General features: G+C 41.1%; 1 protein-coding gene and 1 long non-coding RNA gene across 3 annotated transcripts in view; one reads left to right on the forward strand and one right to left on the reverse strand.

Moving 5' to 3' along the window:
- The window catches only part of LOC115167632 (uncharacterized), a 48,494-nt gene that overhangs the window by 21,714 nt on the left and 14,521 nt on the right, over positions 1-12,259 (reverse strand). The gene's annotated exons all lie outside the window — the stretch shown is intronic.
- tent2 (terminal nucleotidyltransferase 2) overlaps positions 1-12,259 on the forward strand; it is a 38,457-nt gene that overhangs the window by 6,121 nt on the left and 20,077 nt on the right. For both annotated transcript variants that reach the window (XM_029722231.1, XM_029722232.1), the window contains 8 exons: positions 166-280; positions 389-480; positions 1,545-1,608; positions 2,203-2,269; positions 2,623-2,699; positions 6,383-6,511; positions 6,643-6,686; positions 10,946-11,082. In XM_029722231.1, the coding sequence (XP_029578091.1) occupies positions 166-280; positions 389-480; positions 1,545-1,608; positions 2,203-2,269; positions 2,623-2,699; positions 6,383-6,511; positions 6,643-6,686; positions 10,946-11,082 (725 nt within the window). The remainder of the gene's footprint in view (positions 1-165; positions 281-388; positions 481-1,544; positions 1,609-2,202; positions 2,270-2,622; positions 2,700-6,382; positions 6,512-6,642; positions 6,687-10,945; positions 11,083-12,259) is intronic.

A 12,259-nucleotide genomic window follows, 5' to 3' on the forward strand; every position in this document is an offset into this window, starting at 1 on the left:
ATAATACATGTTATGTGTAGCGGTTTTCTTTTTATCCAACCCGGGCGTTTACATTCACGTTCACATGGATATACACAAACAAATAGAGATCATGGGAAAACAAGTCCCAGTGGGATAGCACGTGTGTGTATCAGTACAGATGCTGTGAGTTGTTGTGTCTCTCAGCTGAGTGGTCAGATGGTGGAGCTTTTTGAGGCATGCCAGCAGCAGTCGACTGACCTGGAGAGGAAGGAGCTGTGCAGAGCTCAACTACAGAGAGAGATCCAGAGACTCTTCCCATGTATGTAACACACACAGACACACACTAAATCATCCTACTGTCATAATTCTCTACACCTCTCTCTCTCTCCTCTCTCTCCTCTCTCTCTCTCCTCTCTCTCTCTCTCAGTGGTGAGGTTGTACCTGGCTGGTTCTTCTCTCAGTGGTTTCGGCAGCAGGAACAGTGATGCTGACCTCTGTTTGGTCATCCAAGCAGCACCAGTGAGTGTGTCAATTACTTGTAACACACACAAACCAGATCTCCATCCAACCATTTAATGCGGAGGAATTACCTGAAGCTTAAAAAAAGTCACAACAGGCCTGGTGGAAACAGGAAATTTGTGGGTAAAATTTCCTAATGTCAAGAAAACAAAATATGCTAGACAAGGGTGGATAATCTTTTTGTCGTGAAATTGAATATGCGACAATTGTGGTGGAAACACCTTTATGTGCAAATGTTGATATAATAACTATCATTTTGAGGTAAACTTGGAAGTAAATATGTTACGTTCTAGGCCTATCACCACAACGTGGAAAAGCATGAGTTTATAGGCAGATTAAATAAGTTATGATGAACTTCACATGGTGGTTAAGTGCATGGTGATCATGCAAATTTCCAATAAATATCGAGGGTAGGCTATTATTTGAATGCTGGTGACATGAGGATTGGTGCTTTATCAAATATAATGATCTTGCTCTTAGTCTATCTTGTCATATAACCAATTTATCAGTGAACTCTTGTCTCAAAAGCATGCGCCAAAACCAGATTGGGCACATTTGCTATTTATCACAACAGTTTTTGGGACAAAACGATTGGTAGAGTTGAAAGTTCGATTGAAACGCATTGGACTTCTGTTTTTTATTTGGTACATGGGAACTTAAGCGCAAAAGTGTTTTTATTGTGCACTATGTCCTCACACACAGCTTTTGAGGGAAACACACCTCGTGGTAAAATGCACATATTGTTTTTATGCAGATTTTTTGAATATTTACTTGAAAATCTGTCTCCAATTGGATGGAAACCTAGCTACAGACACACAGCCATATTAGCATAGACGTGACATCAGTCAAAACACCTCAAAACAAGACATTGTGAAACGAGCCATCTACAGTTCCCAACATGGCAGCTTCTTGTCATTGTTGCTAGCTATTTGGCCATCTAGAATCACAACAACACACAGACTTCTGCCCCATTGAAGCGTGCGCATCGTTTTTGTGACTATCAGCTAACCCGTCTATCTTTCTGTGAATAAAATGCCCATTGATCCTGTCTGTGTCTCTGTCAGGTGGACCAGAGGAATGATGCTGTGTATGTACTCAGTCTCATTCAGCAGCTCTTCTACAGACTTTGTGAGTACTAACGCTGCTGTTTAAGCATTTTTCAGCTGTGTCTCTCAATACTCTTCATCAGCTTCCTTTCCTTGTCTCCTCTCCCTTTCTCCGATCCATTATGACCACTAGTACAGTACCAGTCAAAAGTTTGGATACACCTACTCATTCAAGGGTTTTTCTTTATTTTTATTATGTTCTACATTGTAGAATAATAGTGAAGACATCAGAACTATGAAATAACACATGGAATCATGTAGTAACCAAAAACATGTTTATTTTTGACTGGTACTGTACGTGAAAGGACTGGATAAGGTTCCGCTTAATTGTTTACACCATATGGCTGTCACCTGTCAGATCGGTGGGCTTGGCCCATCTTGTGCCATGAGTTTGTGTAGTAATGATAAAGGAGCAGCTGTATTTATCCTCAAGGGCCTCGAGATGGCTCTAGTTCCCTGGTGAAGCCAGAGTCATTTTTATATAAATATATATATATATATAGATGTAGGTAAACTAAACACACACAATGGTGTTCACTTTAGGTAGTCATAGTAACGAAAATCTGTGTGTAAGGTCTTGTGGAGTGGAGGAATATGTGTGTGTTCTGGTCCACAGCGTACATAGAGAGACCGCAACTGATCCGAGCCAAGGTCCCCATCCTCAAATTCAGAGACAAAGTCAGGTGGGTGGAAACTTGATCAATCAATCACATTTTTATTTTTTATTTTCACAAACACATTTAGGCTTAGCAGGCAGAGGCAACACTGGCAAGGAAAGACTCCTTGAGAGGAAGAGAAGAAACCTTGTGAACAACCAGACTCTTGAGGTTAAGCGAACATTCCTCTGGCTGACTGGGTATAAGCGTATAGGTTCTCCTTCACACAATACGGCTGTGTGTCATTCATTTCTTTACAGACAGAAATATGTACATGTTACTAATGGTCAATTTCCACAGTAGAACAGTGCATGGGCAATGGACTAGGTATATCAAACCTCAATAAAAATGTATTTATCTCTTCCTCTCTCTTTCTCCAGTGGAGTCGAGTTTGATCTGAACGTAAACAACACTGTAGGGATCAGAAACACCTTCTTGCTGAGGAGTTACGCCTACGGTTAGGTCACACACATAACACCCATCAATGCTTAACTGTCACCGCTCACCTTTCACCCTCTTCCAGCTATTGGCTACTGGTTAAACTAAATCATTAGTTTGTGCTTGTGGTTGACATTAAAACTGGGGATCTAAACAGTGTGGCTATTCTCCTTTCTTTTTACAGTGTATTCCCTTACCTTTTTCCACGTTTTGTTACGTTACGTTACATGCAGCCTTATTCTAAAATTGGTTAAATACTTTTTTCCCCCTCATCAATCTACACACAATATCCCATTACATATGTATTAAAAACAAAAAACAGATACCTTATTTACATACAGTACCAGTCAAAAGTTTGGACACACCTACTCACTCAAGGGTTTTTCTTTATTTTGACTTTTTTACATTGTAGAATAATAATAGTGAAGACATCAGAACTATAAAATAACACGTGGAATCATGTAGTAACCAAAAACGTGTTAAACAAATCAAAGTATATATTTGAGATTGTTCAAAGTAGCCACCCTTTGCCTTGATGACAGCTTTGCACAATCTTGGCATTCTCTCAACCAGCTTCATGAGGAATGCTTTTCCAACAGTCTTGAAGGAGTTCCCACATTGGCTGAGCACTTGTTGGCTGATTTTCCTTCACTCTGCGGTCCAACTCATCCCAAACCATCTCAATTGGGTTGAAGTCAGGTGATTGTGGAGGCCAAGTCATCTGATGCAGCACTCCATAACTCTCCTTATTGGTCAAATAGCCCTTACAGAGCCTGGAGGTGTGTTTTGGGTCATTGTCCTGTTGAAAAACAAATGATAGTCCCACTAAGGCAAACCAGATGAGATGGCGTATCGCTTCAGAATGCTGTGGTAGTCATGCTGATTAAGTGTGCCTTGAATTCTAAATAAATCCCTGACAGTGTCACCAGCAAAGCACCATCACACCTGCTTCTCCATGCTTCACGGTGGGAACCACACATGCGGAGATCATCCGTTCACCTACACTGTGTCTCACAAAGACACGGCAGTTGGATCCAAAATATCTCAAATTTGGACTCATCAGACCAAAGGACAGATTTCCACTGGTCTAATGTCCATTGCTTGTGTTTCTTGGCCCAAGCAAGTCTCTTCTTATTGGTGTCCTCAGTAGTGGTTTCTTTGCAGCAATTCGACTATGAAGGCCTGATTCACACAGTCTCCTCTGAACAGTTGATGTTGAGATGTGTCTGTTACTTGAACTCTGTGAAGCATTTATTTGCGCTGCAATTTCTGAGACTGGTAACTCTAATGAACTTATCCTCTGCAGCAGAGGTAACTCTGGGTCTACTTTTCCTGTGATGGTCCTCATGAGAGCCAATTTCATCATAGCGCTTGATGGTTTTTACAACTGCACTTGAAGAAACTTTCAAAGTTTTTGAGATTTTCCGGATTGACTGACCTTCATGTCTTAAAGTAATGATGGACTGTCGTTTCTCTTTGTTTATTTGAGCCATAATATGGACTTGGTCTTTTACCAAATAGGGCTATGTTCTGAATACCACCCCTGCCTTGTCACAACACAACTGATTGGCTCAAACGCGTTAAGAAAGAAAGAAATTCCACAAATGACCTTTTAACAAGGCACACCTGTTTAATGAAATGCATTCCAGGTGACTACGTCATTAAACTTGTTGAGGAATGCCAAGAGTGTGCAAAGCTGTCATCAAGGCAAAGGGTGGCTACTTTGAAGAATCTCAAATATAACATTTATTTTGTTTAACACTTTTTTTGGTTACTACATGATTTATTATTTGTTATTTCATAGTTTTGATGTCTTCACTATTATTCTCCACTGTAGAAAATAGTAAAAATAAAGAAAACCCCTGGAATGAGTAGGTGTGTCCAAACCTTTTACTGGTACTGTAAGTATACTGTAAGGGGCGGCAGGTAGCCTAGTGGTTAGAGCATTGGGCCAGTAACCGAAGGGTTGCTGGATCGAATCCCCAAGCTGACAAGGTAAAAATCTGTCGTTCTGCCCCTGAGCAAGGGGGCAGAAGACGTGGATGTCGATTATCGCTGCCCCTCCGCACCTCTCTGATTCAGAGGGGTTGGGTTAAATGCGGAAGACACATTTCAGTTGAATGCGTTCAGTTGTACAACTGACAAGGTATCCCCCTTTCCGCTATTCAGACCCTTTGCTAAGAGACTCGAAATTGAGCTCAGGTGCATCCTGTTTCCATTGATCATCCTTGATGTTTCTACAACTTGATTGGAGTCCACCTGTGGTAATTTCAATTAATTGGACATTATTTGGAAAGGCACACACCTGTTTATATAAGGTCCTACAGTTGACAGTGCATGTCAGAGCAAAAACCAAGCCATGAGGTCGAAGGAATTGTCTGTAGAGCTCCGAGACAGGATTGTGTCGAGGGGGAAGGGTACCAAAACATTTCTGCATTATTGAAGGTCCCCAAGAACACAGTGGCCTCCATCCTTCTTAAATGGAAGATGTTTGGAACCACCAAGACTCTTCCTAGATCTGGCCGCCCGGCCAAACTGACCAATCGGGGGAGAAGGGCCTTGGTCAGGGAGGTGACCAAGAACCTGATGGTCAGTCTGACAGACCTCTAGAGTTCCTTTGTGGAGATGGGAGAACCTTCCAGAAGGACAACCATCTCTGCAGCACTCCACCAATCGGGCCTTATGGTAGAGTGGCCAGACGGAAGCCACTCCTCAGTAAAAGGCACATGACAGCCCGCTTGGAGTTAGCCAAAAGGCAACTAAAGACTCTGGTCTGAAACCAACATTGACCACTTTGACCTTAATGCCAAGCGTCACGTCTGGAGGAAACCTGTTATGATCCCTATGGTGAAGCATGGTGGTGGCAGCATCATGCTTGGGGATGTTTTTCAGCGGCAGGGACTGAGAGACTAGTCAGGATCAAGGGAAAGATGAACGGAGCAAAGTACAGATTGATCCTTGATGAAAATCTGCTCCAGAGCGCACAGGACTGGGGCGAACATTCACCTTCCAACAGGACAATGACCCTAAGCACACAGCAAAGACAGCGCAGGAGTGGCTTCCGGACAAGTCTCTGAATGTCCTTGAGTGGCCCAGCCAGAGCCCGGACTTAAACAATATGGGACATCTCTGGAGAGACCTGAAAATAGTTGTGCGGCGACTCTCCCCAACCAACCTGACAGAGCTTGAGAGGATCTGTAGAGAAGAATGGGAGAATCTCACCAAATACAGGTGTGCCAAGCTTGTAGCGTCTTACCCAAGAAGACTCAAGGCTGTAATTGCTGCCAAATTACTGAGTAAAGGGTCTGAATACTTATGTAAGTGTGACATTTCAGTGTTTTATTTTTAATAAATGTAAAAAATATATAGAAACCTGTTTTTTGCTTTGTCATTATGGGGTATTGTGTGTAGATTGATGAGGAATAAGGCTGTAACGTAACAAAATGTAGAAAAGGTCAAGGGGTCTGAATAATTTCCGAATGCACTGTACATGCTGTTCTAGAGTAACCACAGACCTGCACTACCACATTACGCCACTCATAACAAATTAATAATATCAAAAAAGGTCATTTGGGTGAAAGTCACATTTCAATAAGGAGAGTATTTTTAACCCTGTTACACACTCATACAATGTGCTGGATGTGTGCCCACTATGTTACAATTCTATACTAGCCTCTTCTCTCTCGCTCTGTGTGTATATAGCTGAGCGGCGTGTGCGTCCCATCATCTTGGTGGTAAAGAGGTGGGCCAGACATCACAGGATAAATGACGCCAGTAAAGGAACACTCAGCAGCTACACTCTAGTACTGATGGTACTACACTACTTACAGAGTGAGTGTAAACACACACACACACACACAGTAATCATGGTCCTGCACTAACTACAATATACCTCTGGCATTCCTTTTTCGAGGTTAACCACTACACTGTTTAACCCAGTGTGTCTGTCTCTGTCTTTACAGCTTTGCCTGAACCAGTAATTCCCTCTCTGCAGAATGAATATCCAGTAAGGAAATTTACATTTACTCTTAAACGACAAAAACAGGCTACGTTATAGGTTTATTCAGTCATTTTAGGCTACAAATTCCAATAAAACGACATCATGTCATTACTTTCCTTGATTTGTCTAACTACACCTATCTTGAATCTAGCAAAGATGTTTTTGGGGTTCAGAGTGCAGTATTTATTTAGTTTCATAGAGCAAACATTTGCTAGCAGGTTTCTTACACTGGGGGGACAGGCCTGCCCGGGGCAAGTCCAGGGGAGTTACATAGCAACACGTGACTAGAAGGCAGGCATTGTCGGCTTAACGTCAAGAGCTAAAATGGCTTTGAAAAAAATAAGATGGCATTCACTACTAACTAGCCTAGGGGTTAGAGGGTTGGGCCAGTAGCCGAAAGATTGCTGGTTCGAATATCTGAGCTGTCAAGGTAAAACATCCTTGAGCAAGGCACTTAACCATAATTTTCTCCAAGGGCTCCGTACTATGACTGACCATGTCAAACAACACATTTCACTGCACCTATCCGGTGTATGTGACAATAAAACATTTTATTATTTTTTTTTATTATAAATTATTGACGTATAATAGGAATTTGGGTACATTACTCAACCTGTAACTCCAATGTTCTTATGAATATTGGTTTCTCCCAGCACCAAGACACCTCCTTTCCACTGTGTGTAGGAGTCTTTGTCCCTATATGATGCAGGGTTTCCGTAAACCGGTAATAGCCGGCCAATTATCCGGGGGAAGAAAAATAATCCCATTGCTAAAATAATGCTTTTTAGCATATTCCATGATGGAAATACCAGTTGATGGAAATACATTTGACCGGTCATGCTTACCAGTTTTTAGGTTAATTAGCATAATTTAGTGGAATTAAATTGGCCTGTGTGCATTTTCATTAGTCGTTAAGTTTATCACATGCGTACAGATACAGAGCCTATGAGCGGAAAATCTGTCAGACAGCGCGAGACCTGCTGCTACAGCTTTTCAAACAACTAATTTGTTGCTGCTGGAGTGAAACGTGCTTTTATAATCTCATTCATTGCCTATATGCAACGGTAAGAAAGGCGTGTCACACACTACTTTGCAATGATCTGGATGCAATATGTATTTTGAAAACTTAGTTGTTTGAAACCTGAACGTTTTACTTCATATAATTAGGCATGTCTTACCTTGCTTCAAAGTAAAATACAACAATACAAATGTGGAGGCAATTATACTGAACAAAAATATAAACCCAACGTGTAAAGTTCCCAGACATTTTTGATTTCTCAAAAATGTTGTGCAGAAATTTGTTTGCATCCCTGTTAGTGAGCATTTCTCCTTTGCCAAGATGATCCATCCACCTGACAGGTGTGGCATATCAAGAAGCTGATTAAATAGCAGGATCATTACATACTTGCACCTTGTGCTGGGAACAATAAAAGGCCACTCTAAAATGGGCAGTTTTTTCACAGATGTCTCAAGTTTTGTGGGAGCATGCAATGCTGACTGCAGGAATGTCCACCAGAGCTGTTGCCAGAGAATTTAATGTTTATTTCTCTACCATAAGCGTTTGTGAGAATTTGGCAGTACGTCCAACCAGCCTCACAAACACAGACCACGTGTAACCACGCCAACCCATGACCTCTACATCTGGCTTCTTCACCTCCGGGATCGTCTGAGACCAGCCAACCGGCCAGCTGATGAAACTGCATTTGCACAACTGAAGAATTTCTGTACAAACTGCCAGAAACCGTGTCAGGGAAGCTATCTGACTTCAGTGGGCAAATGCTCACCTTCGATGGCCACTGGCACGCTAGAGAAGTGTGCTCTTTACGGATAAATCCTGGTTACCATGGCGTTGTGTGGGCGAACGGTTTGCTGATGTCAATGTTGTGAACAGAGTGCCCCATGATGGGGTTATGGTATGGGCAGTCATAAGCTACGGACAACGAACACAATTGCATTTTATCCATGGCAATTTGAATGCAGAGACACCTTGACGAGATCCTGAGGGCCATTTTCGTGTCATTTATCCACCGCCATAACCTCATGTTTCAGCATGATAATGCACGGCCCATGTCGAAATGATCTGTACACAATTCCTGGAAGTTGAAAATGTCTCAGTTCTTCCATGAGCTGCATATTCACCAGACATGTCACCCCATTGAGCATGTTTGGGATGCTCTGGATCGACGTGTACAACATCGTCTTACAGTTCCCACCAATATTCAGCGTTTTCGCACAGCCATTGAAGAGGAGTGGGACAACATTCCACAGACCACAATCAACAGCCTTATCAATTTTATGCGAAGGAGATGTCGCACTGCATGAGACAAATGGTGTTCATAAATGATACCACCGTAATTTCCGGACTATTAAGGGCACCTGAATATAAGCCGCACCCACTGAATTTTTTAAAAATTATTATTTTGAACATAAATAAGCCGCACATGTCTATAAGCCGCAGGTGCCTACCGGTACATAGAAACAAATGAACTTTACACAGGCTAAATGAATACCGTAATCAGAATGATGGGAAGTTTGAGAGCGCTCGATTTAATCTAAACAGTAAACAAAAAAGTTGTTTGACCGTAACCCGTTCGGCAATTTCATTGGTCTAATGAAAGCTTCATGCCGCCAAAAAACTGAGCACGTCACAGAATGTGTTTTTTTGGGGGAAAAATTGAAAGCGGGAAAAATCCATATATTAGCCGCGTCATTGTTTAAGCCGCGAGGTTCAAAGCCTGGGAAAAAAGTTGCGGCTTATAGTCCGGAATTTACGGTAACTGGTTTTCTGATCCTCGCCCCTTCCTTTTTTTTTAAGGTATCTGTGACCAACAGATGCATATCTGTATTCCCAGTTATGTGTAATCCACAGATTAGGGCTTAATTAATTAATTAAAATTAACTGATTTCCTTATATAACCTGTAACTCAGTCAAATCTTTGAAATTGTGGAATGTTGCATTTTTATTTTTGTTCAGTGTATTTTATAAAGACTTCCATAAGCCATTGAAACCGGTAGCATATTTCTCTCATGTTCTATTGATTTTCAAGTGAACTTTCTTTCATTTTCCAGTGGCCAAAGGCACAATCCTGGTCATATTAACAACCCATGCTAGTTGGATCTCCAGATCTCCCCTCTTTCAAATTTTCTTGCGGACATTTTCATCTCTGTCACTTGAAACTGCTTGCATTTTCGGTGCACTTTCAACAATGGTGTTTTCTTGCTAATTGCATTATGGAACGAACATTCACGCGTAGCGTACTGCCTTGTGCGCATTGCTGCGTTTATAATGTGAATAAATAATAGTTTATCAACATATTAAGCTAAATGTTCTGATCTATTGCATCAGCCTCATTGCTTTAAAAAATAGGCTATTTCTTTCTCGCACAGAACAACAAGCTGACCAATAGAATAGGTCAACTTTTCTACTATGGGTGATATTAGATTGACATATATGCTAGTGACTTTTCTGTCTGTTACTCGTCTTGTTAGCTGAGGAAAAGTAAATGTGCCAGTTTTTCTAACATCTTCAAAGTGCGCATCGGTATCCAGTAAGAAGGAAGCATCTCCTTGCATCCTCGAGTTGCATGTGATTTCTGTCATTCTGAGCACCGTGGATGGACGCCCTGATCAGGTTACGCACCCAATGCATATGGGTCCGGTAAATTTTTCAAATGTTCATTAAATTAAAATGCTCCCAGTAAAATGTGTGGTGCCAGATTTTCCCAACGGAAACCCTGGTATGATGATGTAATTTACAACATACTGTGTGATGATGTCATCTGTTCCTGTGTGATAGTGTCATCTGTTCCTGTGTGATAATGCCATCTTTCCCAGTGTAATTAGTGTTGTATTCCCCTGCTCAAACTTTGCTAATACATGCCAGATCTTCGCATGCCTGGATAGATAATTTATGTATCCGCATCATAGGTTATGGCAATCTGGTCGATGACGTGGCATGCAACCATTGTTTGATGCAACGTCTGAGCAGGGAAACACAACCAATGTCATCTGTCCCTGTAGGATGATGATCTGTCCCTGTTTGATGAGGTCATGTTAAACACCAGGGACGAAAAATAAGACACAGCGTAGTAAAACATTTTGCAAGGAAACCGTTTAATTCCAAACGTTCTGCAATGTGACGCACAAAACATTGTTTAAGAACTAAACAGAACTCAACATCTTTTGCTTGACTTTGCAGAACCTGTTTAAGCTGCAGAACGTTCTGCAACAGTGTGTGACTAATGAATACACCCCTGCTGTTTCAGGAGTGTTTTAGTCCATCCATGGATATCCACCGTGTGCCTGAGGGTCCTAGAGATATCCCCCCCTACTCCTCCTCTAACCAGGCCTCACTGGGAGAGCTGCTGCTGGGCTTTCTCAAGTACTACACCTCCGTCTTTAGGTAATACTGCTAAAATATTCCTCTAGTACTGTCTTCAGGTAAGAGCCTTCAAATAATCCTCAAAAAGTCAACATTTACTCTGCAAGTACTACAGCAATGTCGCCAGGTAAGTAAAGTTGCCGGTAGGGTTGGGTGGTAAACAGATTTTCATACCTTTTTTTTTACTGTCCATGTGCCATACTGGGGTATAAGGTATTACTTACGTTGCAGAACAAGGGGTCACTTTTTTTAATGCAAAAAAGACCAATAACCGTCTGTAAAAAAAAAAAAAAGCTAGCAGATGCTAATAAGTACTAACAAATTTCCATAGCAGATGCTAGCTATATGCTAATACACTTCCTCGCATGTGGTCTGTGCCCTGGCAAGTTCAGGCATCTGTAGGCGCAATGGATTGTGGTCCTTGTAGTTAATTACCATGTTTTCTGTCCTAAACTTTGTTGAATACTTGCCTGTTGTAAACTACAACGTCCCACAGTTTGTGTAAAACCGAAGAAAAAATGAATTAAATGGATATTCAATTAATTTAACCAACGTTGGTCATTTACTTGTTTAAAAATGGGGGAGAAACTACATTTTGGCTAATTGCTCAGCATATCTTAACTTATTAACATAAGTTAATATCAATATCTTTGGCTTTGACCTTTTTGTTTTGGCACAATTTGTACAACAGAGCAGTGTATTGAATGCTATTTATTTATTTTAATTGTATTTATTAATGGGAGACCAGGGTCTCATTCACAATGGTGCCCTGAGTACAAACATCTTCACAATCAAGAAAATGAACATTCCAAATAAAACACCAAGAATAAAAAATACTGCAAGGTACAATTATAAAATTACAATTTCAACAAATAAACCATTACAATCAATCAAAACATATTTAGAACCGTTACATTTTTTTTAACCCTCTCACAAGGAATCCCCCTGTAGAGGAACCTAATTGGTACAATCATGACTGTACTTTGAAATGTAGGTGGGGGCATTATGCTGGTGGTGACCATTAGCATATTTGGGGGCATGGTCTAAAATATGTTGTATTTGTGACAAACGGTTTTGGATGTGTTGTACCAGTTTAATCGTTGTAAGAACTTGTGATAATCAAGAGCTGCACTGTTAAGAGTACAGCTCTTGCAGTTCCAGTAACTTAATGGCAGTTGGTCACCAGGAAGTTAATTTG

This window comes from Salmo trutta, chromosome 29 (genome assembly GCF_901001165.1).
Source record: "Salmo trutta chromosome 29, fSalTru1.1, whole genome shotgun sequence".
NCBI lineage: Eukaryota > Metazoa > Chordata > Actinopteri > Salmoniformes > Salmonidae > Salmo > Salmo trutta.